We start from the raw sequence: 24401 nt of genomic DNA, 5'->3' as shown, positions 1-24401 counted from the left end.
AGCGTCCAATTTGCGAAAATAGTAGAAAGTGCCCTACCAAACGCTCACGCTGACCGCAGTCTTTAGCTTTCAAAATTGTTCCATTTGTGGTTTTCGCCAGTCTTTGTTCTACTCCGTGCTCTTTTCACTGCTACTGTATTTTAATGCAAACTTTCGCTGTACGACATTCTGATTCGTAATTAAATTGCATGGTACAATCACGTGGCACCACGTATTCTACCCTCCGTGGAATAATTCCACCAAGGAGACAAACGAGCGGTCTCAGATGGTGTTCGATCAGCGTCAAGCTCATTTGCTGACACGACGAACGTCAGTAAAAAGCTGATAAAGCACGTGTCATCTGCAGTTTGTTCGCATTTCCTCACCAACGGTTTCACTCTAGAGAACAGAATAATCTTACGAGAAAGCAATGTGCATATAAATTAAGCTTCTCCATTACTGTGATTTCAAACTACACTTTGTGTTCCAAGGCTGAAGAAAACAACGAAACAATACAATTGATCAGCAATAAATCTTTGTGAACAGCCCAATTATTCTCTCCTTTCTGCTTAACTCAAACCTAACGTTGTTGATTCGAAAATCTTTGGCCAACTTGCCAAATTGGTGCGCTGACATCGCTCAGAGGAATTTCAATCGCCTTGAATTGGCCGCAATCGATGTAAACGGGCGAAAGTTTCGACTTCCACGCCAAAGCTAATTTGCAAATGTATCAATTTACGCCGTAATGGATGCCAGATTTTGCACACCATGCTCCGCGTAGGAAAGAGGTAAATCCCGCTTCGCGAGGAAGATTAAAGCTTAAATCAATTATAATCAGTACTCATTATCTTTCTCGTTGCTATAATAGCGTAATTATTGCTCGCAATGGCACTATCACTCCACTGTGCTGGATGGAACTATACGACGTTGACGGTTTCGGATAAAAAGTTTCCTTGCGACTTTTAACTCGACCGAACCGACGACGGCAGATTTTGTCTGCGATTCGCTAGGTATAGGTGTGAAGGTGGTTTATTCTTATAACAATCATTTTCGGAGCTCGGAGATTTGTAAATTTGCTTGCTCACTAATCAATTGAACAACAGTGATTTAAAAAAAAAGGTAAGAGCGTTTGTGTTTTAAGGCTGTAAAACAACAACTATTGAAGGAACTAAAGTATTACAAATGTCAAAGTTTTGGTGAGAATGAACCACGGGCCTTCCATGAAACATAACCAAATAGCATATTTTTAACCAAAACTAGATTCAACCGGTTTAACCAAATTGAGTATAGAAAGATCTAATGCTCAGTGAAGCCTGTTCATTATGATTCGACTATCATCACTTCTCCCAATCATTGTTATGTACAATACCCCACAAAATGGTACATGTTTTACGAGAGAATTGACGAAAACTTTGCTTCGATTAGAGATCCGCATACTCTGCCTTCTTGAAAGAGGGACATTCACAGTTGCCAGATTAAATGGTTACAATGAGGGTACCATTCAAAAGAAGCGAGTTCAATTTAGGAAATCTACTCACCCCAGTTACAAAAGACCTGAAAAGACAACCTGAAACAGCGAAAGAAATGATGGGGCTTGAACGCGTCAATTTCGGCCAAGATTAAAAAAAGGCATGGATATTATTTACACTAGTAGGAATACCCAACATAAAACAATATTGGGCTCTTCTGAAAACTCAATTGAACAAAGATGATCCACCACACCTTTTTAAATAAAAATAAAAAAAAAGGCTGAACATATCTTCAAAGAGAGACATCCACTAACTTCGGATAACATTTATCTGCTTCGCCCTGTTAGTAATTTATGGAAATTGTACATATCTGAAAGTTTAAAGACGCCGGTAACCATTTTTCGTGGCTATTCAAACTCATACCTTAAAACCCTAGATTTTAGGAATTTTCGTTCTACCTTCCTGACCTATTGATCAACCCGCATACATATTAAAAGGGGTTTGCTCAGTTATGCTCTTCAGCTGCTCTTATGTGGCGCGGATGATGGTTGTACAGTGCCTCCACAGTTATGGGTCAGCTACAATTATGGGTCACTTTTACGCAAATACGTCTATTCTCACGAAACTGTACAATTTTCATTAGCAGTGGTTTTTTGTAACTCACTTGTACCCTCATTATACGAATAAAATAATTTAAAGTTGAAAATGTCACTAAAAACTATAATTCTGCTCGATGCAATAAGTGAAGTGACCCATAATTGTAGTAATGTTACATTTGACGGTGCACAATTGTGGGTCAGTCCATATTTTGGCTATCTTTATTACTTTTGCATGATAATGCATCAAGACTGTATAAAACAACTTATTATCAAGCTTTTACAACAATAAAATAACTAACGTTATGTATTTTGGCGATTTTATAGACTAAATGATTTTGAATGCAAAAAGTGACCCATAATTGTGTCTTATGCTATGTAAGTGATATTTTTCTTCCCAACCGATTTACACGCATCAACTGCAGTGAAACTAATTGTTGATCGGAAGTACACATCAGAACACAGAGATAGTTAGTAAAACATTCGTAATTAATAATTTTCACAATTTTATATCCATTTTTGAACATTCCGACAACACGTTGACTGACCCATAATTGTAGAGGGACTGTATGTAGCAACCGAAATACGTATCTGCGGACGGTATCAGAGGGTATTCGATCTTTTGGTAGTAAAATTAAATGAAAACAACATATTCTGAATATTCAATGTTTTGTTAGCGGAAAATTATTTTTAGAAAGTCAAAAACACGTTTCTTAACAAAATTCTTTTTTTTTTATCTTTTCTATGTTTTAATTTTTTCTGAATTTTTCCCATTACCACTCAAAAAAAAAAAACAACAATCACTATCGCCTTAATCTTACGTTGAAATATTTGTTTTGGGGTCCATTAAAGTATAAGGTAACATAATAAATAAATTGGATAAAGATTAGACATAACTCCCACCCCCTTGTCTAGCATGTTTCCTTTACTCAATACACGGAAAATAATACACTTCCTCACTATAACACCCGCTTTAGTTACATAATATTTGAACAAACCATCACAAATCAATCAGGGCACGTCCATTAATTACGTAGCGCAAATTCTCCCCCAGGGCTTGTCAGCTTGTTGAATTATAAGCGTGAAGATTATCTTTCACTGCGACAACAACTGCTTCCATACCGGTGGGCAAAGCGACGCACTCGCTTGAAGAGAACAACGAATCGTGTGTATCTGAGGAGCTCGCAAATGAACACCGCTGTGGAATCTGAAATATTTCTCAAGAGAGACAATAAACTAGTGTGATCGTTCTCACAGGAAGGACAATTCGCTCAATAACTACACAGCAGAGACTACTGAAGTGCTGATTTAACAACAATCGGAAGAATTTCTTTTATGCTTGGAGATTTTGTGCCTGCAGGATTTTTTTGTGCAAACAACATTTATTTGACAATGCACAAGCGTGTTGTGGTGCGGATGTTATTATCGTCCGAACATTGTTTATTTAGGATGCAGTCGTGTAAAAGTAGGTCTGCATACATGGCGAGACGTATTTTTGCCCAATCCGTTTGTCCTTTTCTTATCTTTTATGCGCGGGCAGATAAGCATACGTAGATGAGTAGGCATAGAAATAAGATAGGTTAGCAATAAGGAAATCAGTTGTAGTTCACCAGTAGTACAGAAATGTGTTTATTATTCAAAAATAAAAGAAAGTGTTTACCAAGCATATCGCTCTTGTTGAAAAACATCAAGAATTTCTCTTAATGCGTTTAAATTAAAATTAGCTTTATTTCCTTAAAAACAAGTTTAACAATACCTACGTTATCATAATCATTGGTTTTGTCTTGTTTAACTCTGACCAAATCAATTTTTTTATGAATCTTACTCTAAGAATAATTCCGAAGTCGTTTACTTATGGGAAAATCTTAAAAAGTTTCATTTTCAATTTTACAGAATGCATCCCAGTATAGAAAACAAAGACGTAGTCCCACGTCAAAAATCGCTCCACGCAGCTCATGCTGGACAAGAAGTTAACGTTGAATAATTACTCTGCTCTTTCCACATATTGAGGAGGATGTCAAGCATGACTATCACCTTAACCTTACGTTGAAATATTCAAATTAGAGTCCATTCAAATATTAACATCACCTGTCATATAAACTTTGATAACAGTTAGAGAACAGATTGAACTTCAACATGCAATATAGTTTGTGCCAATTATGCATGGGGTTGCTGAGTAATAAGAGTTTGAATGTCATTTTTCGATGTAGAAACTGATTTTTCTCCGCGGGGATAGGGTTAAGCAATATAAAAAAATATTTCCTGAATAGCATATACTTCCTTGTCTTGCATGTTTCTTATACTTAATACACGGGAAATAACACACTTCAAGTTGAGGTCTACGAAAGAACTAACGAATATTTACGAGACGAAACACAAAACTTTAGATGAAGAAAAAAAAACACAAAACTTATCGTTCTTACAGGAGAAGAATTACAAAAGAATTTGTATTTATTTTGCTCCATTTTAAACTAATTTTGAGTAGGTCACTTTTCAGTGCTAAATTTTTAATATACCAGGATATGTTCTGTTCCAAAAAATACTACGAAAATATCTTAAACTTGCCTTCCTAATTGAATATAGTTTTTAGAAGAAAAAAAAACTTAGTATGAATCTCGAAAAAATGTCCAATTCAAAAATTGAGCGGTGTAACATATTTTAAATGTGATGACGTTGGACCATCCGAACAACGACACGACTAGATAATTCGCGATAAATAATCAAACGCACCTGTCAGCCATGTTATCAGCGTATAAATCAGACCAATCTGACATACACCGCATATTTCTAAACCCTCGTGATTACGTAAATCACCAAACGAAGATGCCATAACAAAATAATATTGATTATTTTCTTCTAGCCGGCTAGTCGGCGAGGAGACAAACATGTGTGCTGAGCCGTGCGGTGATGTTGAGGTTACCGAAGGTAGTCTCACTCTGGATTTGATGATGGATGATAAGCTATAACTGTGTGCAAAAGAAATCACACACAATATCGTACATCAGTGAAGTGTATGTGTGTCCCTGGTGACAACCCATTCGGTGCAGAAAAGGAGCAAACATTTGAATGGTTTTCTCAAACTGCTACCGTAATGTTATGATGCTGAGTGCTGACTAGTAGAACAGAAAATATAGATGTTTCACTTGTTTTTCAACTGTTACTCTAGTAAATTCTACGAGTGCACCAAGTACAAGGGTCGTTCAATCAATCATTCATAATCTCCGCCGTCACAATAATGGTGATGATGACGCTTAATCCTTACAAGACCACTGTTACTCATTGTTGTCGATTTACTTTGGCTTGTCAGTCCGTCTTGAGGAGATTCGAACCAGTCAGTATGATAACGATGAAAGTATACGACGGAAACGAAAACGACGAACACCTGTTTGAATTATTGCTTTTTTTTTAACACTGATCACCAAAATCCGCAACAAATTGCTTCTAGGCAAATCATTGAGGACAAAATCATCTAGCGAAAATATGAGCGTCTGTTATTTTGAGATATACTTCTAATGAATGCTACACTGGATAATGGGGTTTCCTCATCTCTCAAAGCACAAAATCGATTTGTTTTATAATTCTGTTCTCGTTTCAAGCTCCAAACGTTTCCAAATAAATCCGGTGCATTCAAAGCTAGATACGTGCGTTGACGTTCGAGTGTTAATTACTATTTTTCTCACTGAGGCCATCGCAAAATTTATGTTCATACTAGTATATAGCGATGTGAACCAGAGTGCACAAAAAAGCAAAAAAGTGACGACGGCTGTGTTGGTGGAAGGCAACTGAATAAAAAGCAAATTCCGCCGGAGAACGTTTTTGCGTCAGCTTCGAAATTTTATACGTTTTCCGAATATTGAATCTGAATGTGTACTAACTAGGTAATAGCGGCAGTAGCCCGAGCAACCCGCATACGCGCGCTCTGCACGGAAATAAACATTTACGAGAAATGCTGCTTGAAACTTTATAACCGGAAGGCGGAAAACTGCATTAAAAGAAGACACACACACAAGATTCTATCAATCGGGTTTTCTGTCAATATTTTTTCAGAAGTTTGGCTAATTGGCACAAAAAACCGGAACACGTATTAATCACGTGATAATAATAATCTTAAGATTTATAATTGATGTGCTCATTCTTCCTAATTTTATCGTTTGTTGATGTCGATGTTACTCCACTTCTTGACTCCACTCGTCTTAGTTTGAAAATGACCGAATGAAGTGGGAAAGTTAAGAAAAACCAAAACAGTTAGGTGAATGTGCTGTAGACGCCATTAATCTACTTTCAATTTCACTTTTTTATTCTCCATTTCTATCAGATTTTTTCATCGAAAAAGATTACAATTTGAAACATTCAGAGATATCCAAATTTTTTTTGATTCCACAAATGAAAGAAAAATAGTTATATTTTGTAAGGTCGTTTACAATCGTACTCTTGGAAAATATCGCTGAGGAGTATAAAACACACCGAACTCGGCAGTAAATAAAATAAAAACTTTCTCTGATCCAAAAATAGCACGCGTAAACCGTCGAGGACAAGTTTGTTCTATAAATGTCTACTCTAAGGGGAGATGAATCCAACTTGAACTTAATCAGCGGTATAACATTTGGTATAACATCTCATGAAAAATGTTTTCAGAGTTCATGATACTGTTTACAGTTATGAACTTTTCAACCGCTTCGTTATTTCACAAAAGGTTGATTTTAACCTCGAAATTCAACCGGTACAGAGGCGGCAAATTAACACGTACTATGATGTAATATTGATACCGTGTGTAAAACAAAATGTGAATGAGATAAATCAATCATTCAGGATTTCTTTTCATTCATTTGAATTCTCCAGATCGGGTTTAAAAGTTATACCACTTTAGAAAATTGGCACTCATCAGGTAATTTTTTTCGACATGGTTATTCATTAACACGTTTTTTTATAACAAAATATAGAAAATTTCTTTTCAACTAATCCATTATTCTAATCAACAGCCAATTACTACTACTCCTGCATGTACTTAAGTGTCGATATTATGAAAAAGATGTGAAAAGAGAACTGTGAAAACTCCGTCCAGAGGCTTTGCTGAAGCCAAAACAATTCACCTGCTGCTTAAAACACGCTCACACATTTTTAAATATTTCCATTTATTTCATGCTTGAGTTATTTTTTCAAGTTTACAACCCGAATTTGATGATTTTACAGTATTTTTTTATATTTTTAGTACATTTTTTGCTTATTTTGTTTTTGTTGCAAATTTCTTTTCATGTTTCTCGTTTTGTTTGTCGTTTTGTTAAAATTATTTAAAAGTGTCGAAAAGTCTATTCTCATCAATATAGGATTGAAGCTAGTTATGTCACTAACGCTGGAAGTACAAAGTCAACGAAACAAATAGTTTGTAGCATAACAATTTAGTGCTCGTTTGACACTCATTAAAAGCCATGAAAGCGAATTTAATGCTTCGTCTCTTCTGTGAAAAAGCTCTGTTCTGCTAGCTTAGGAAAGAAAAAACTAGTAGAACAATAAACGAAAATAGCACTTTTCAGGGCCAAAAGTGGAAAATCTCTACCAATGCTTCTAAAACTCAAATGATAAATTTTCCTCATAATTAATTCCTCAAGACAAACAATAATCACGTTGTCAAGATCAATGGGGTTATTTTAAGTTAATCTGACAAGGTTAAGTACTTGGGACTAATTTACGATAAAAAACTTATTTTCAAAGAGCACATTGAGAGTATACAAGCAAAGTGCATTGAATATACAAGCAGTGCTGAGAATATTCACTGTCATGATATTCAAAAGCATCGATTTTCAGCCGTCTTCATATTGATAATCATACTACCCATGCGACCATTGATATTCATGATACCAAACAACCGGTGAACACCGACAAAATAAACTTTAACACTCGTGTTGATATTTTGATCGTCAAAAATAAAAATCATATCAAAATAGTGAAAATCAAAATTAACCTTATTCGACCATTTATACTGTTCTGGGTAGTATACAGCTTCTGAACAGATTTGCACTACTTGGATTGATAATCGCCGAAGCTTCTTTGAATATCATTACGTTTTGTCAGTGCGTCTTTTAAAGACTACCTGTAGGTTATTTCACATCAGTCTTTATCAAGACTTCCTAGTTTTGAATTTAACATTCGTTTTTAACTTTTTTCGTAGCACCTGAAATGACAGGGCGAAAAAAACAACGCATTATCTCTCGGATAATTCTAAGGTGTGCAGCGAAAATGTATTTGATATTTTGCCTGAGCAAGAAGCTGGTGGAATGGAAGTTATTACAAATAATATAATCTATACAAAACGTACATTCTTTGAAAAAGGAAAAAGTTTTACCCGTTGTGGTAACTATTTCTTTTGAATTTTCAAAAAGGAACTTTCAACGTTTGTTCCTGACGTTAAAGCTACCTATCAAACTGGCCGTAAGGGCGAATGCCGCTTATTAGCCGAGTCAATTGGTCGTAGTCGTCTTTTTCAGTATTTAACTGACAATATGTACAAATTTTTTACTTACGACACAAATTGTAAATATTACTGAAACTTTTTGAAGCTTAACATTAAATTAAAATATGATCCCAATTACGTGGTTTTTAAATGAAAGAATTCAGGGTTCCGGCGGTGGAGTTGCAATTGTAATCCATCGCTCTTCCCTATTTTGAGACTAGAGTTATTGAAACTTTGGGAATTGAAGTTCAAACTGAACCTTGGATTTTAATAATCAGTTTTAAACCCTATGAGCTCTGTTATGAATTATCATAAGGAAAATAAATTTATATTTGCAACACGAATATTGACTCTGCTTTGAAAGCATATTGATGCCAGGAATTATTCTGTTCCAAAGGCTCAAGTGAAATTTGATTCACCAATAATTGACGAGAATCTCCAACTTCTAATTCGTTTGAAAAATGTTCGCAGACGTCAATATCAACGATCTCGTGACCCAGTTTTTAAAACTATTTATAAAAATTTACAGAAAGAGATTAAACAAAGATTTACTCTCCTGAAGAATCAAAATTTTGAGACTTAAGTTAAAAATTGAAACCATATACAACCCTTTTGGAAGCTGTCAAAGAATCTTAAAAAACCTTCAAAGCCTGTTCCAGTTTTGAAAGATGGTACTCGTTTGCTTGTATCCAATGAGAAAAAGTGCAAGGATTTGCTCAGCAGTTTGAAAGTGTTCACAATTCAAATTTGAATTTTGTGGGTCCAATTAACTTAGCTTAGCTTGACTGACTGCACACATCAATGCATTCAACAGTGATTGGCATAAAGGTTTGATTGCGAAATTGCAAACTTTTAATTTTCCAATTTTTCCAATCAAAATTATAAAAAAATATCTTAATAATCGGACTCTGCAGGTTGTCTACTTGATGTGCCTTAAGGATCAGTCTTGGGTCCAGTCATGTACAACATATTGACTTCAAATCTTGCTGATTTACCTCGAGGATGCACGAAGTCATTGTTCTGCGATTTAACAAGCATTTCCGTAAAAGGGAAAAATCTTCGCGTCACTTGCAGACGGTTACAGAAAAGTTTAGATATTTTTTCTTCCTACTTGCAAAAGTGAAAATTTCTCCCAATGCTTCTAAAACTCAACTGATAATTTTTCCTCATAAGACTGGGATTTCTTTTCTCAAGCCAAACAATAATCACGTTGTCAAGATAAATGGGGTAAATTTAAGTTGGTCTGACAAGGTTAAGAACTTGGGACTAATTCACGATAAAAAACATGTTTTCAAAGACCACATTGAAGGTATACAAGCAAAGTGCATTAGGCCTTTCTCGCTCTTGGTGACTCTAAAGCACCAAGAAATATAATCATCATATCTTGACATAAAATAGTTTGTTGTGCTTACGATTGTTCCATAAACCTTTATATTCTGTCTCAGAGCATCAATGGGCATTTTCTTCAAAATACTACAGTTGACAGTAATTTTAGTTAGTCTACAAAGTGTTCAGTTTAAATTTTCTCGTGAAGCTATAAATTTTAATGATAGACCTTGTGAGCCGGAGAGGGTTAAATATACTATTTGTTTGTATCCTCTCAATAATAAAAATTCTGAGCTTCGTTAAAAGAATAAACTTTTGATTAACAAGTACCGGTCTGGTCGAGTTGTTGTTTAACATGAAAATAGCGCTGCAAAGAAATCAGAATAAAATCCTGGAAATGATTTTGAGGAGTCCTTCCTGGTTCGGTACACTCGAACTACATAAACATACTGGTGTTGAAACGATGACACCCCGTTAGGCATATAGACGCGAGGCATACGGACGCGAGGCATAGTACGCTAGGCATAATGGACGGCAGGCATACGGACACGAGGCATATGGACGCGAGGCCGAATAGACGCAAGGCCGAATGGACGCGAGGCCGAATGGACGCGAGGCCGAATGGACGCGAGGCCGAATGGACGCGAGGCCGAATGGACGCGAGGCCGAATGGACGCGAGGCCGAATGGATACAAGGCCGAAAGGACACAAGGCCAAGGGGAAGTGATGTGGAATATGTTATTGTCGTCATCATCTACACAGCATTCGATAACATGTATTTCGCTTCGAAGTGTCATTAAGAAAGCAATACACTCGCGGCCTTCGGCCGACTCGCTGTTCGAGCGAATGCTGTCCCTACTCGCTACCGCTCGTTCGGACTTAATTGAGGGAAGAAAACTCTGTTTGAGTAGACCTAGCAAACCAGTAAATCAGTCGTTTGGGTGCGAGAGGCCGCCGCTTCCGACGGCGGGTCGGCGGCCGGCTCGGACTGCGGAAACCACGGCGGCTTAGTGCCGCCTCGTTTCCTTGCCCTCGATTATGCGTCTTCGCCGCATGATTTCAAGAAAGGTATTATACCCAACTTAAACTCTGTAGGAATATAATAACACCTGAACTACATTATTGGATCTCATGCGATCGTACAACATCGCATTCGGCCTCGCGTCCATTCGGCCTTGCGTCCATTCGGCCTTGGGTCCATTCGGCCTCGCGTCCATTCGGCCTCGCGTACATTCGGCCTCGCGTCCATTCGGCCTCGCGTCCATTCGGCCTCGCGTCCATTCGGCCTCGCGTCCGTTATGCCTTTTGGCAGTATGCCTCGTATCCATTATGCCTCGCATCCATTATGCCTCGCGTCTGTATGCCTAGCATACTATGCCTAACATCCATATGCCTAGCGTCCATATGCCTCGTGTCCCGTCCCCTGTTGAAACATTAGAAGCTATGTCAAATAAAATTACATATTACCTATTTTTGACAAAACTCGTTGCAATCCTCAATTGCTTCGATTAGCTCTCGTTATAGCCGATAAGTTAGCATTTAAGTTAGTTGTAATTTCTAAAATGCAAAAGCTTTTGCTCTTGACTTGGTGGCAACAATTAATTATAAGTCAGAAAAAAAGACCACGTAGTCATTTCGTTAACCCCCCCACCCCCATGCGTGGTCTTTCGTGGTCTTTTGACAAACCCCCCCGTCCCCCTCTTTATGACCACGTGGTTTAGGAACGGTCTCTTAATGAGTGTTTGTTTCAAACACCAATGTGCTATAATCTTTCCCAATTGCCAATTGAGCGTATGCAAACAATATCTAACTCATATGATTGGGACTCGATGATAAATAGCGTAGAGAAGCTATAGATATCTAACTTGTAAAGAAATTATAACCATTTGTGTGAGAGCCATTTACAGAACATTTGACGCTGCTAATTGAATTACTAAATTTCAATGATATCAAACTTACAGTATTCACAAAAAACTATTCTGAATCATACCAAATGTAACATTCTATTCCATCCCTCTGTGAGCCGTCAGCAAACTCTAAACTAAAGAGTGCACTCGAATTTGATATAGAGCATTAGGCGGATGAAATTAAGAAACCGGAAAGTGGCATGTGCTTCAAAATTTAGTCTGCCGAACCCCGATACATCGGCGGAAACAATTCGTCCAAGTGTGATGCTATCAGAAAAAACGAACGAAAGGAGAGAAGATCGTCATACTTTACGCAATACTATTGAGACAAAAAAGAAACACCACACTTGTGCTACATGGCAGAGAAAATCGTTTGAGCAAAACGAATAATAGTGTAGCTATGTGGTTGTCGTGTTGAAAAATCCTTCGCTTCCTCTTAAGTCCGGAATTGCTAAGCGATGGCAATCTCTCAAGAGTATGGACGATGCTGTTTGAAACTGCAACGTGCAAGCACTATTGAACTCGTTGTGCAGAGACTTACACTCAGAAAAGTTACTCGAGATGGTCCAGAAAAATGTATTTTAAGTTTAGAAGTAAAAAATACATCGATTTCCATTAACCGTAAAAAATAAAAATGCTGCTTGAAAAAAAAACTCTTCGAAACTACCACGCAAAAACATATTTGAGTGTACCGCTGCATTACAATTGCTCCAATTTTCATTCATCAGACGGTCTGGTTGCGGATGCTGGCGGATGGATGAATGGTTAAAAAAAATCGCACAAATGTTACGCTACGTTTACGATACGAGTGTGCGAAACCACGACGCATACGCGATACGGTAAAGCGATAAAGTTCACTGCTCGTGCTTAATGAGCGAATGCAATAATGCTTATAACCACATCGACGGAAGCGCTGAAGAAATCAATTCGATGAATTCATGGGTTCAGAACATTGTAGGGAAGCGTAATCGTTCGCCACGATTAAACGCAGAATGCGTCGTCCTCTGAACGCCATCACTGAACGACAATCTATTCCTGATGACAGTCTCGCAGGGCCTTGTGCTACACGTATATCGGAAAGTAAGAGCAATGTTGCTGGCTATTATCGATAATATAGTTACCATAGAAAACCTGAATGCACAGCAAGCAGCGCCTATTACTCTAATCTCGTCTGCAAACATTATTGAAAATGATTTTCTAATATCTACGCAAATTCGTGCTGGATTATATCTGAGGATAGGCAAATACTATTAGTATTTGTTAGGGTTAATTTTGCCTCAAATATTTAGCAGCTTCCGGTTAAATGGCAAAGGAAAATTTCGACGCGACTTTGGTCGATTTTTATTTGTGCTACTTGTAGAATGTCCACGGTCCATAGAAAACATTTAGAATTTTTATATTCCACGGAAAAGAAGAGGGGAATCAAAGATCGTCAAAAATCTGCACACGTGTAATGTGGATGGTTCCTTACATTCTAGAGAAAACACAATAGAGAGTTGTCAGGAAAAGAATTTGGAATCAAGGCATTCTACCAGTTTTTAATCAGTTTCCAATAAGGTAAGGATTTTTTCCAAAACGACTTTGAAACAAATCTAGACGTTACAGACGAATCACGTAATAAGATCAATCGTAAAATATTCTGGAAAAAAATATTTACGACTATCAATCCACCTGCCACGGCAACATTTGTGACAACCAACGCTATCGCGTCCCCCGCCACTGTTCAACATGTTTTACAACCGGTGGCAGTGATACCACTGTCCCAATTCAATCAAACATCTGCGTCAGAGCGCAAATTGAGCACCGGCACCGGCCGCAAAACCAACCGCTAGCAAAATGGAAAAAGTGGCAAAAAGTGGAATGTGGAAAAGTCACAGATCGAAAATCAAAAAATTAACACACATCCAAATTATTCCCATGCAGTGCACTTCTTTATTTGGTCTCATTTCTGCTCTGATTTCCAGTCTGATGATCCACTAGGAAAAGAAATTAAATTGTTGCTGCTTCGGTACTCCTGATTAGTTTCGGAATCAGAATTGATCTCTTCATCTCTCCAGCGGGGTGGAATTGATCCATTCGCACGTTTTACACTCAAGTGGGACACGATTTAATTCAATGCCCAGTTTTGCCATTCATGCCGGCGGAATGGAAAGCTATTTTTAAATGCACAACGCGAAAGTGGAATCTTTCAAGTTCACATTATTATCTCCAAAGTAGCAGTCAACAAGTGAATTGGTATGCATGTTTGGTCTGATTGAATGTGAGCGAAAATATAAAATTTCGCGGTTTTACTTGCCGTAATCGCAGTGTTTTCCGAGAAACAAAGTCGCAAAGCTGATGGGAAGGAACTTCGATAGCAGTTAAATATTTAAAATAAGCAGCTTCGACAGGCTTGTAAGGGCAGTATCTAACCAAGAGGATAATCTGTTTTTTTGTTGGCAAGCGATTATCGCGTATATCTTGGAAAAACATTGATCAGCGATTTTGTTCAAAATAACAAACACATCTCAAGAAAGTTCACTTCTTGGGTTTAGATTTAAATTTTACGCAATGAGGTTTTTTCTTCCAAAAATTTCAACAACCCGAAGAGTTGCTTTCGCATTACTTTTCTATTCATCCATCTTTTCCTCTAATAATGAATATAAATCAATTTTGCTTTCTAGTAAAGGATGGTTTGGTTTTGTGTCTGCCGTCATTATGGTAAAATCTAATTTTAATCCTATCATTGTGTATGATTTACACTTTGAAAAGCATTTCTTACCTTCTTTGACACTTTTCGTGTTATTCTGCCGAGGCGTAGTAGTGTTTCCGTTGCCACTACCAACGCTGCCGCCACCGCCTCCACTGCTTCCACCACCACCAATGCTGTTGACGCTGCCACCAACAATATTCGCTCCTCCGCCAACCCCGCTACTGACCACACCGGATGATTGACTTTTATCCATCGAGCAATACGTTTTTCACGGTGATAAAATGCACAGCACTGACGAGACTTTGAAATACACTTAAAGTGCAGCGCGAGAATTTTTTTGCTGTCGTCGACTATTGCCAATTTGCACTATCACTTTTCACTTAACTTTTCAATTAGATTTTTTTTTAACAATTTCAATTTAACTCAACCATTGAACCCCTTTGAAGTGCGCACTTTCTACACTTTATTCCTGTTCACGTAGTGCGGCCATAAATCGCTTTTTATTATAATCGCAGATTTGACGGAGAAGGCTGGAAAAATGAGAAGATTGCAAGAACGTTAAAAGAGTACGCTTATATTGATGTACAATATTATCTAAATTTTAATTGATAGAACAAAAAATGTATGATAATATCATCAAATAATATTATGGATAAAAATTTATTCAAAGTTTTATAACTCTGTGTACTGTGTTAGAATCAAACGATTGAACCATTTTTTGACGCATGACGCTTTTAGCAAGACGTAAAGATTCAAGATCAATTTTTCAGGCAATACTAACCAACAACGTGTGAGCACACCGTTCAAAGAAGTCAAGGGCAGATGCCGACCACCTCCTGCGACATCTTCTTTCTTAATCAACTAATTAATTTTCAGTTAAAACTTCTTAAAACTCAACTATTCGAGAATCTTATTAACGTTTCCTTAGCTTGCGTTCTCGCATGTCTGTACAGAAAAATTTACTGTAAGTTTATTTAAGATAACAGGCACTGGCACTCTCGTATTTCACGGATTACAGAAAAATAATATTTAGGTTACTGCTCCGGTGATCAAGTTGAAGGATATCTCAATACTGTTCTAGGGACAGATTGAGGTGCTGCAGCATAAATTTTAAGGTCGTTGAACTAAAAAAATGAATTTTAAACATGTTTTCATCAACTCATTAGCACACTAATTATTTTACCCAGTGTTTGCCCAACACCAATTATGCGGTCGTGTTGAACACCAGTTTCCTAAATTTTGTTCGTTTATATCCCAGTTTCTAATATTTTGGTTGGTGAAATTTAATTTTTTGTTGATTTATGGTAATTCCATAAAAGTTTTTGCGACCAAATTCGAACATTTACAATTGAGTTGGCATCACTGCTATCCTAACACATCTACAACACCTCGTATTAGTATGCACATCTAAATGATTAACCTACCATTCTCTTTTTACCTTCTACGAATTCCAAAAAATGTCTTTTTCGCAGTGAAGAGCTAATCTTTCGTATCACCAGCTGGGATTAGGCGAGAATCCGCTGCGATGGCGACACCACAACGATACCGGGAACAAACTATTTCCCATGCACCAAATCTAAAATATTCAGCAAGCTCCAGTTCTTTGCGGAGTGGACACCATAGAATGACACTTTTACTCTTTGATTTGATCCCGCACTGACACTAGCTACGAAAACGATTCTTTAAAGAAATGGTCCAGCAAGTAGCCAAATCCGAACTACACATGTGAACTTGTCCCGATTGTCCAGGCAGGATATTCCATCGGGGGCCGCAATGTTACCCACGATTGGCCCTAATTTCAACCACTTTTCGGGTTCACGATTCGGTGGCACCAGTATAATGGAATACGCCGCGACGGCTCCGACAAGACAACGACCGTAGCCAACTTGTGGACGACCACACTGAAAGATCACAAACCAACCTGATGACGGATACACATGAACCTACAGCATCAGCAGCACCAGCGGCAACACAACAAGACATCTTCATCTACACTGCGGATGCATGACATTAACATGTGAGCCAAATTTAAGTCACACATTTGTTCACCAATTAGAACTGTAGTTTATCCATATGCAAAAATTTAAAAGATTTTACTTAATACCAGCGATGGCAGCAAATACACTGATTTACTTCAATTCACCCAAATATGCATGCATGACTACTTCAACGATGGTTGTGCAATTTGTCATACACTGACTATCTTTATCACGCTTGTATGCAATACGGACAATGCCAGGCCGCTTGCGTGCTATGCAGCGTTGCCAGGTCTTTTTTTTTTTTTTAAATCTGGAAAAGGCAAAATAAAAATCTGGAAAAAATCTGGCAGTCATTTCGTGGGGTGAAAGGTTAATTTTTCGGATAAAAGTCTTGGGGTACGCAAAATTTGAGGTGACAAAATTGCAAAATTTCGCGCCAAAATTTAAGTGATGACCTTTTTGCGGAACAGAGAAAATAAAATCTGGATAAAATCTGGATCAGCCATGAAAAATCTGGATAATTGGACATCAAAGCTGTTTACCTGGATACATGTTCAAAAATCTGGATAATCCAGCTAAATCTGGATACCTGGCAACGCTGGTGCTATGCATACTGACAGCATATACTGCCTGCACGCCGCGATGCCAGTACGCAGTGAAATTTATTTTGCACAATACAGCCACGGAAGTGCGTACCTATAAATGCAACGTTTCTAAAGCCTGTAGTACACTTTTTGTCTAATGGTCAAATATTTGACCTTCTGACATAATGGTCAAATTTATTTGACATCATGGTTGTTGTTTGCTCGTGTTTGCCCCATGTTAAAATTGGAGAGTGAATTATCTTTGACCAAATTTTTATCTGTCAAAAAGCGACAAATATCTGACGCTCGGTCAAAGAGTGTACTACAGGCTTTAGTATTCTCAAATAAAAACCAAAGCGTAAAATCCACGCCCAACTTTTAAATGAATATCCGCATCACCTATCCCCCTTCGAAAATTACACAACACTCAAAGATACCAGATGTGCAGATTCGTCTGCAAAACGCAGATTTTTAAAGTCAGTGTGCAGCTCGATTCGAACGATTTTCGCTATTTTCGAGTACGTCGCATACTGACAGTTTTGCTTCAAGCTCAAAAGGAGCTGTCATTGTCATTTGTCCTTCGGCTCATCTAATCCGCAAAGTATACGCAAAACGAAACATAACGCCCACCAGCGATCATTTAGTTTTATTCGAGTTACTCGAAACGAAATGCGCAATATCACCCCAGATATTGATTGATGCGTAGAAATTTGCAGTTTTTGAATAGTTTCTGAAGATTTTTAGCAGAGTTTTCTGACATTTGTGCAGACAGATAACGCTACAAAAGTTTCCCACTTTTTAAACTGATAAAATTTTGCTTGATTATTACTTATATCACAGACATACCACTTCATACAAAATTCTAAAAAAAAAGTGATCCGATTAACTTGTGCGACACCCACTGGACACATTCCGCAAAATAAAAACTTTAAACATTTCTAGCAACCATAACACCTTATCTGCTGTTTTATAGATCATTGCACACGAAAAATAACCTCACTTTCTGACACTTCCCACGGGTTTGTTTACAAGGTGTTCTATTCACTTTTTATGTGATCGGAGTAAAAATGAATGATACGAGTAATAAAGATGGGAAAACTCTCCGCCTATGCGAATTCGCTACTGTAATCTTTTGGTTTGTTCTTGGAAACGCAATTTTAACAAGAAACTTCCGCTTTTCTATTCGAGCCGAAAATTTTTCTATGTAAACAAACCCGCGATAGCTGTCAAATCTCTTTCTTCTTCTCGTTTTGTGACGTCATCGTGCAATGATCTATAGCGAATTTCTTTATCCAGCTTTTTACGCACCATAATGTCGGTCGCTATAAGGGACCGTTCCTAAACCACGTGGTCATAAAGAGGGGGACGGGGGGGTTTGTCAAAAGACCACGAAAGACCACGCATGGGGGTGGGGGGGTTAACGAAATGACCACGTGGTCTTTTTTCTGACTTATAATTTATTGTTGCCACCAAGTCAAGAGCAAAAGCTTTTGCATTTTAGAAATATAGAATGTACCGAATGTTTAAAAATAAAAATTTAAAAAATTCAAGCGAATTTTTCTAGACAAATGAAAAGACCACGTGGTTAAAGTCGCAAGGGGGGAGGGGGGTTGGCCAAAAGACCACGAAAGACACGGGGGGGTAGGGGGGGTATAAAAAGGGATCAAAATATGACCACGTGGTTTAGGAACGGCCCCTAATGCGTGTTTGTAATATGCGAACCTCTCTGCTTACGTCAGATATGCGATTTCTGATAAATTGGCAACACAAATGTTGCCAGATATATTTTTCTTTTGATAAAATATATGAAGACTTCAAACTGACGTAAGCAGAGTTGTCAAAAGGGTGGATAATTTATTACGAACTTTGCATTATACATGCTGCCTTATTTTAACTCTAATTTGATTAGGATCCACTCAGTTTGGTATTCTTATGCAAAATGTCAAAAAGTGAGTTATCGGGTACTGGATAATTGAGTAACATTTACCCAAATTTTCATAATTACCATGTTTACTCAATTTTGAGTTATTATCCCTGATGTTTACTCACCCCTGAGTATATGTATATGTCAAAAGTTTTCAACAGCGATATCATCTGTTTCCGAAGAACAATTGGTGTCGCTTTTTATTCGTTTGTTAGCAGTAAGTATTTGATCTTTCATCAAATCAATAATTTCCTAATCAATCACATTACAAACAACATGCAACAATATTCCATAGCAATTTCAGCCCAACATCATTATTGCAGAGGATTTGAAAACATAAAAAACATCTCTTCAAAATGAACAACAACATGTTGTGTGTCCTGCGATGCCGTTTTAAGTCGGGCTTTTATTCGTGATAATGAACGGAAACATTTGTATCGATGTACAGTGCCCAATACATGCAATCGATACAATTTTAATCCTTCGCAGTGTTTGGTGGCGGATGATGATACTGTACAAAAACATGAGCCACAGTTCACGGGCAACTGTGAACCGGTTGGTTGCCGCATTATATAAAGACACGTGAATGATTTAAAACTTTTATAATGTTTCGATGAAAAATAAATCTATGATTTTGATTGTTTTGAATTTATTTTATTTATTGAGTCAGATTTACAAAAACCAGAAATCATCAAATTTCCAAATTTAGGCAAACTGGGTAACTTGTACTCATTTTCGTTAATTCCTGGTTTGCATAAACAGAGTAGATTCTAATCAGTTTTTGACGTATGACGCCCTTACTCAGAAGTGAGTAACCGTAAAAGTACTCAAATTAGGGTACCTCCACTTTTTTCAAAAATGGGTTATATCTAACTCACTTTAGAGTAACAAATAATGAGCGTGTAGCGTTCGCCATTATGGCGCGTAAAAAGCTGGATAGACTAGGGATGGGCGATACTAGCATCGATACCAACGGTATCGATACTAAGGATCGCGGTATCGAGCATTTTGGCATCGATACTCCCCGCGAGATATGAGTACCGGTATCGTTACTTTCTAAATGATGATTTTTGAAAAAAATGCAGGTCTGATACCGATACTGTCGGAACATCAATAATCGATACTCCTTCAGTCGATACTTCGATACCTGGTATCGAAGTTCATTGAAGTATCGCGATGCCGAAGTATCGATACTTTCGTCAGTATCGCCCATCCCTATAGACTATCTCACCGAATTTCTATAACCTCACTTTTCTGACAGCTAGTGGTAACTTTATTTATGTCGTTTTCGTTTTTGCGGTGTAGCTACTCCGCGGACTACACTTTGTCCTAGAGCTATTTTTCTTTTTCATTTTCCGGACTATCCCGGACTACCCTTTTTCTGTCCCGGACAGTCCGCGAAAGAAACTGAGTGCAGTTTCCATGACACCAACACATTCACACGTATGTGTCAAAATAAAAAAAAATCCGCTTGCTTTGATTATCGTTCTTCGCGTGTCTAACATCAGGTTGGATTTTATTTATTTTATTTTGTCATTTTTCAGTAGATTGGGTTGTTTAGCTATTCACGGATTTCCGATTTTTATATATCATCTGAAAGAGTGTAATTTTCTGAGCAAAACGTGATTTTTAAAAACTTTATATCATTATCCTTCGTTTTTCAAATGAAGAATTGAAATTCGCTCCAAATCGCTACAATGACAGTTAGTATATGGGCGAACTGTCATTGTAGCGATTTCGAGCAGATTTCGAGCAGTTTTAAATCTTGATTCAAAAGCGAAGGACAGCGAAAGAAAAAATTTTTAAATCACGTTTTACTCAGAAAATGCAGATCTTTCAGATGATATAAAAAACTGATATAGCTAAACAACCCAATTGGCAAATTTGTCGTTCAGTAGCATAAACGCGATAAAAAGACAATGGGCGATAATGACCAAAACAAAAGTGACAGCTACCTCTGGTATTACGCACACCATTGCAACTGCTCGGAAAGTGTTTTTTTTCAGATGCAAAGTGTAGTCCGGGACGGTATAGTCCTGCCGTGAAAACGAATTCGACATTACATTTTGGATTTTGTGCATTTTTCTGATGGAGCAATCGTGTGCGTAGTGGAAATGCTGCTCAATTTATAATTGTTCTTAGTGTACTGGCACTTCACGCACAACAGTTAAAGGGAATTTTGGTCACAATTGAAATGATCTGCTATAATTGAGAACAAAACTGCATCACCCAAGGGTAAACAAAGTTACCAGTAGCTGTCAAACTCAGGTGCGTGACGTCACCGTGCGATGGTCTATTCCACGGGGTTAGTGCCACCTTTCGGGTGGAATAGAAAACGATTTTGACCTACGATCTAAAGCCTTGCGTTGGTGTGCGTGAGACGATGTGCGATGTAAACATAATGCTGTCAAAATACTTTTTCCGTATATTTTTCAACTACGTCGATGACTAAAATGGGTTGTTTAGCTATTCACGGATTTCGGATTTTTATATATCAGCTTAAAGAGTGTAATTTTCTGAGCAAAACGTGATTTTTAGAAATTTCATATGATTGTTCTTCGATTTTAAATGAAGAATAAAAATCGCTCCAAAATCGCTACAATGACAGTTGGTATATGGGCGAACTGTCATTGTAGCGATTTCGAGCAGTTTTAATCAGAGTAGGCAGTGTGACTTTGCACTCGTATCCAAGTGAGTTTTAAAACTTGCTTGCACATTTATTTTCGGTTTGCACGTAAACCCTACTAACAGTGCATTACACTTGAGTTAGATTTGAGTTTGACTCCTGCATAACATCAATTGCATAAAAATCGAATTAAGATGAAATTCGCGCCTTTGAGAGCATAAATTCGATCTAAAAAGAAAACTCGTCGCGTCACATTAACGCCTGCATCGTTGGATACATCGTGCATTGCACGCATTTAAACTCAATCGATCAGAGTGTGCGGTGCAAAAAAACTCAAACTATCGAGAGGAAGCAGATTCAAGTTGGATTCAAATCTGGAAAAGTGTTACTCAGTTCAACTTTGCACGAGTTCATGCCATCATTGGTTTTAATTCGTGATTTAAAAATTGAAGGCCAACGAAAGATTTTTTTTTATTCTCGCTTATTTTTCGTCTGTCTAGTTCCACCACTGTTGTTATGCCAATCACTGACGCCCGGGAGGCGACTCCACCCAGGACCCTAACTAACGACTCGTTGATCAACGGACCAGCGCCAACGGCTTTACTTCCTCATGCGATGGAAGGCGTGATCCCAAAGATTTTTCGCCTCAGAAAATCTCCCGGTGTCGGCTAGGATTGAATCTAGACCAGTTGGGTTGGTTGTGAGTGGATCACGCCACCCCACAACCATCGACACCTATGTCGGCGTTGCGATTCGAACCCAGGCGTCGAGCGTGGTTGGCAGAGACCTTACCAACCGCACTAGGCCCCCGCCTGATAGAAAATTTTTGAAAATCACGTTTTGCTTAGAAAATGCAGCTCTTTCAAATGATACAAAAACCCGATATAGCTAGCCAACCCAATTCGCCACCCGACTCCTGCTGGTTCCTGATGGTTTACTGAAAATTGTGATTAAAGCACTTTCGAACTCGGAATCGGAATCCAAATCTAATCCGATTCCATTAAATCCATAACAAACACATTTGCTGCAGCAATTATTTCTCGTTCGCGTTTCATGATTTCACTGCACAGAGCGACGAATCACATTTTTCTTTTGTTTCCAGAATCACCTAAAGCCCTAGAGTTAAAGTTTGGCCGACTGTCACTGAAAAGTTCCAGACGAACAGTCAACAGTTTTTTCATCATAGTTTTAACATTGCTGATGGTCGATTGGAACGTGTTTTGATAGTTCGTTTGGAGCTTTTAGTGACAGTCGGCTAAACTTTAATTCTAGGCCTTTAGTCAAGGTCAAAACGAGGTGAGCTGGTGGAATTCTAAGGGGAGACAACTGGGTATAGATTTGCATCCACTTTGGGAACCACTCGCTGATTGGTTGCAATTGAAAACCTCGAGTGCGTTAAAATTTATCATCAGGCTTGCTGGCAGTGTTGCTGAACAACATGTTTCGTTGTTTTGATTTATGTTTTTTATGATGTCACCTGTTATAATATAAAATATTTTCAAGTGAATATCCAAAATAAAGTACAAAGCGTACAAATACGGGTGTAGTAAGAGATCCGACTTGGATCATCACTTATATCAATTACCAAAAGATCTAAAAGTGCGCAAGGAGTTAAACGGTTTTGCGTAAAGCATAAGAACAGCATACCGCTGCTTAATGTCGGAAGTAAATAGTGTAGTGTAAGCTTATTTCTACTTTTGAATCCGTTCTGGATTAAGTTTGTAGCATACATGTTGAGGCATATTGCTTGTGCGGAGAGTACAATGCAGTTGGGTCAATGAAAGAAAAGCATTAAAAACATTCAAGTATTTTCCGAGTGAATGGCATCACTTACGAAAAATACAACAGGGATCATCGAGGTGGATGAGGAAGAAGAGTAAGAAGCCAGATGTCGCCCCTTAGGTGGAATTAAGAAATGCGTTATTAGCAATACTCAGAGGGAGAGATATGCGAAGAGAATGTTGTGAGCCAAACGAACATGGCATTTTCGAGCCAAACGAACAAGGAAGGTACACATTGAAAGGTATTACAATCAGGTACAATAAAGGATATATTTATTTCCACACGTTTTTAATGTTTTATTGCTAAACAATGAATTGAAAATGTGAAAAAGTGATAGAATTAAATAGTGAAAGTGTAATGTGTAGTGTAAATATTCTATCAAGACACTCGTTCAGAAGTTAATAAATCGTTCCACACCGTTGATGCCAGAAGGATTATTTTTAACAACTTTTGCAGGTCAATGAAAATAAAAATTCAAAATGTAATACATATATAGGCGAATAATGCTCAATTTTTATTTATTATTTTATGTTCAATAAAGCATACTTCTACTAGCAAATCTTGGTACTCCCTGACTTCAACCGAAATAAATACTCAATCTAATTTTTTAGCCTATTTTGTAACATCGCAAATCTTAAGTTCTGGTATCTATTTTTTTTGATAAATCAAAGAAATAGTTATCGGTTTCCGTTATACTCTACGAGAAAATTTTTTGGAAATAATTATTGAAATTCAGTCCGCGCAAATATATATTTCGACTGTGACATACAGTCTTACTCAGTGCTTATGTGGACTGGTGGTGTTTTTTGATGTTTTTTGCTCAAAAGACCTCTTTTGCATCGGAAATCGTGGTCAGAACCCGCAAAATGCGTGCCGAAAGTCGCGCTTACAAAAATATCACAAAGAAAACTTTGGTATAAGGAAACCGATCCGTCAGAGCCACGATCATCTTTTCTGGTTTCTCCTACATTGTAGAATAACTCGGTACCCCAAATTACCATGATAAAGTTGGTTTTAAGCTATTTATTATTTCATTGAATTCTCCAAGTGTTGCAAGTCACCCCGCATGTGGGGTTACTTGCAACACCC

The 24401-nt window shown here is 37.7% G+C and overlaps 1 protein-coding gene across 2 annotated transcripts in view; it reads right to left on the bottom strand.

Annotated features, from left to right (window-relative positions):
- Nucleotides 1–16599, bottom strand: part of LOC129725457 (cyclin-dependent kinase 14) — a 173387-nt gene extending 156788 nt beyond the window's left edge. The window contains exons 1-2 of one of the 2 annotated variants that reach the window (XM_055681329.1): nucleotides 15842–16599; nucleotides 14487–14947 (exon numbers count right to left, since the gene is read on the bottom strand). In XM_055681329.1, coding sequence (XP_055537304.1) covers nucleotides 14487–14670 — 184 coding nt within the window. In that variant the 5' untranslated portion in view covers nucleotides 14671–14947; nucleotides 15842–16599. The remainder of the gene's footprint in view (nucleotides 1–14486; nucleotides 14948–15841) is intronic. The other variant, XM_055681330.1, reaches the window with a different exon arrangement.
- Nucleotides 16600–24401: the final 7802 nt, after the last annotated feature.

Source organism: Wyeomyia smithii, chromosome 2 (genome assembly GCF_029784165.1).
Source record: "Wyeomyia smithii strain HCP4-BCI-WySm-NY-G18 chromosome 2, ASM2978416v1, whole genome shotgun sequence".
In the NCBI taxonomy this organism is placed as follows: Eukaryota; Metazoa; Arthropoda; class Insecta; order Diptera; family Culicidae; genus Wyeomyia; species Wyeomyia smithii.
Note: the sequence above shows the minus strand (reverse complement) of the source record. Positions and strands in the feature narration are given on the sequence as shown.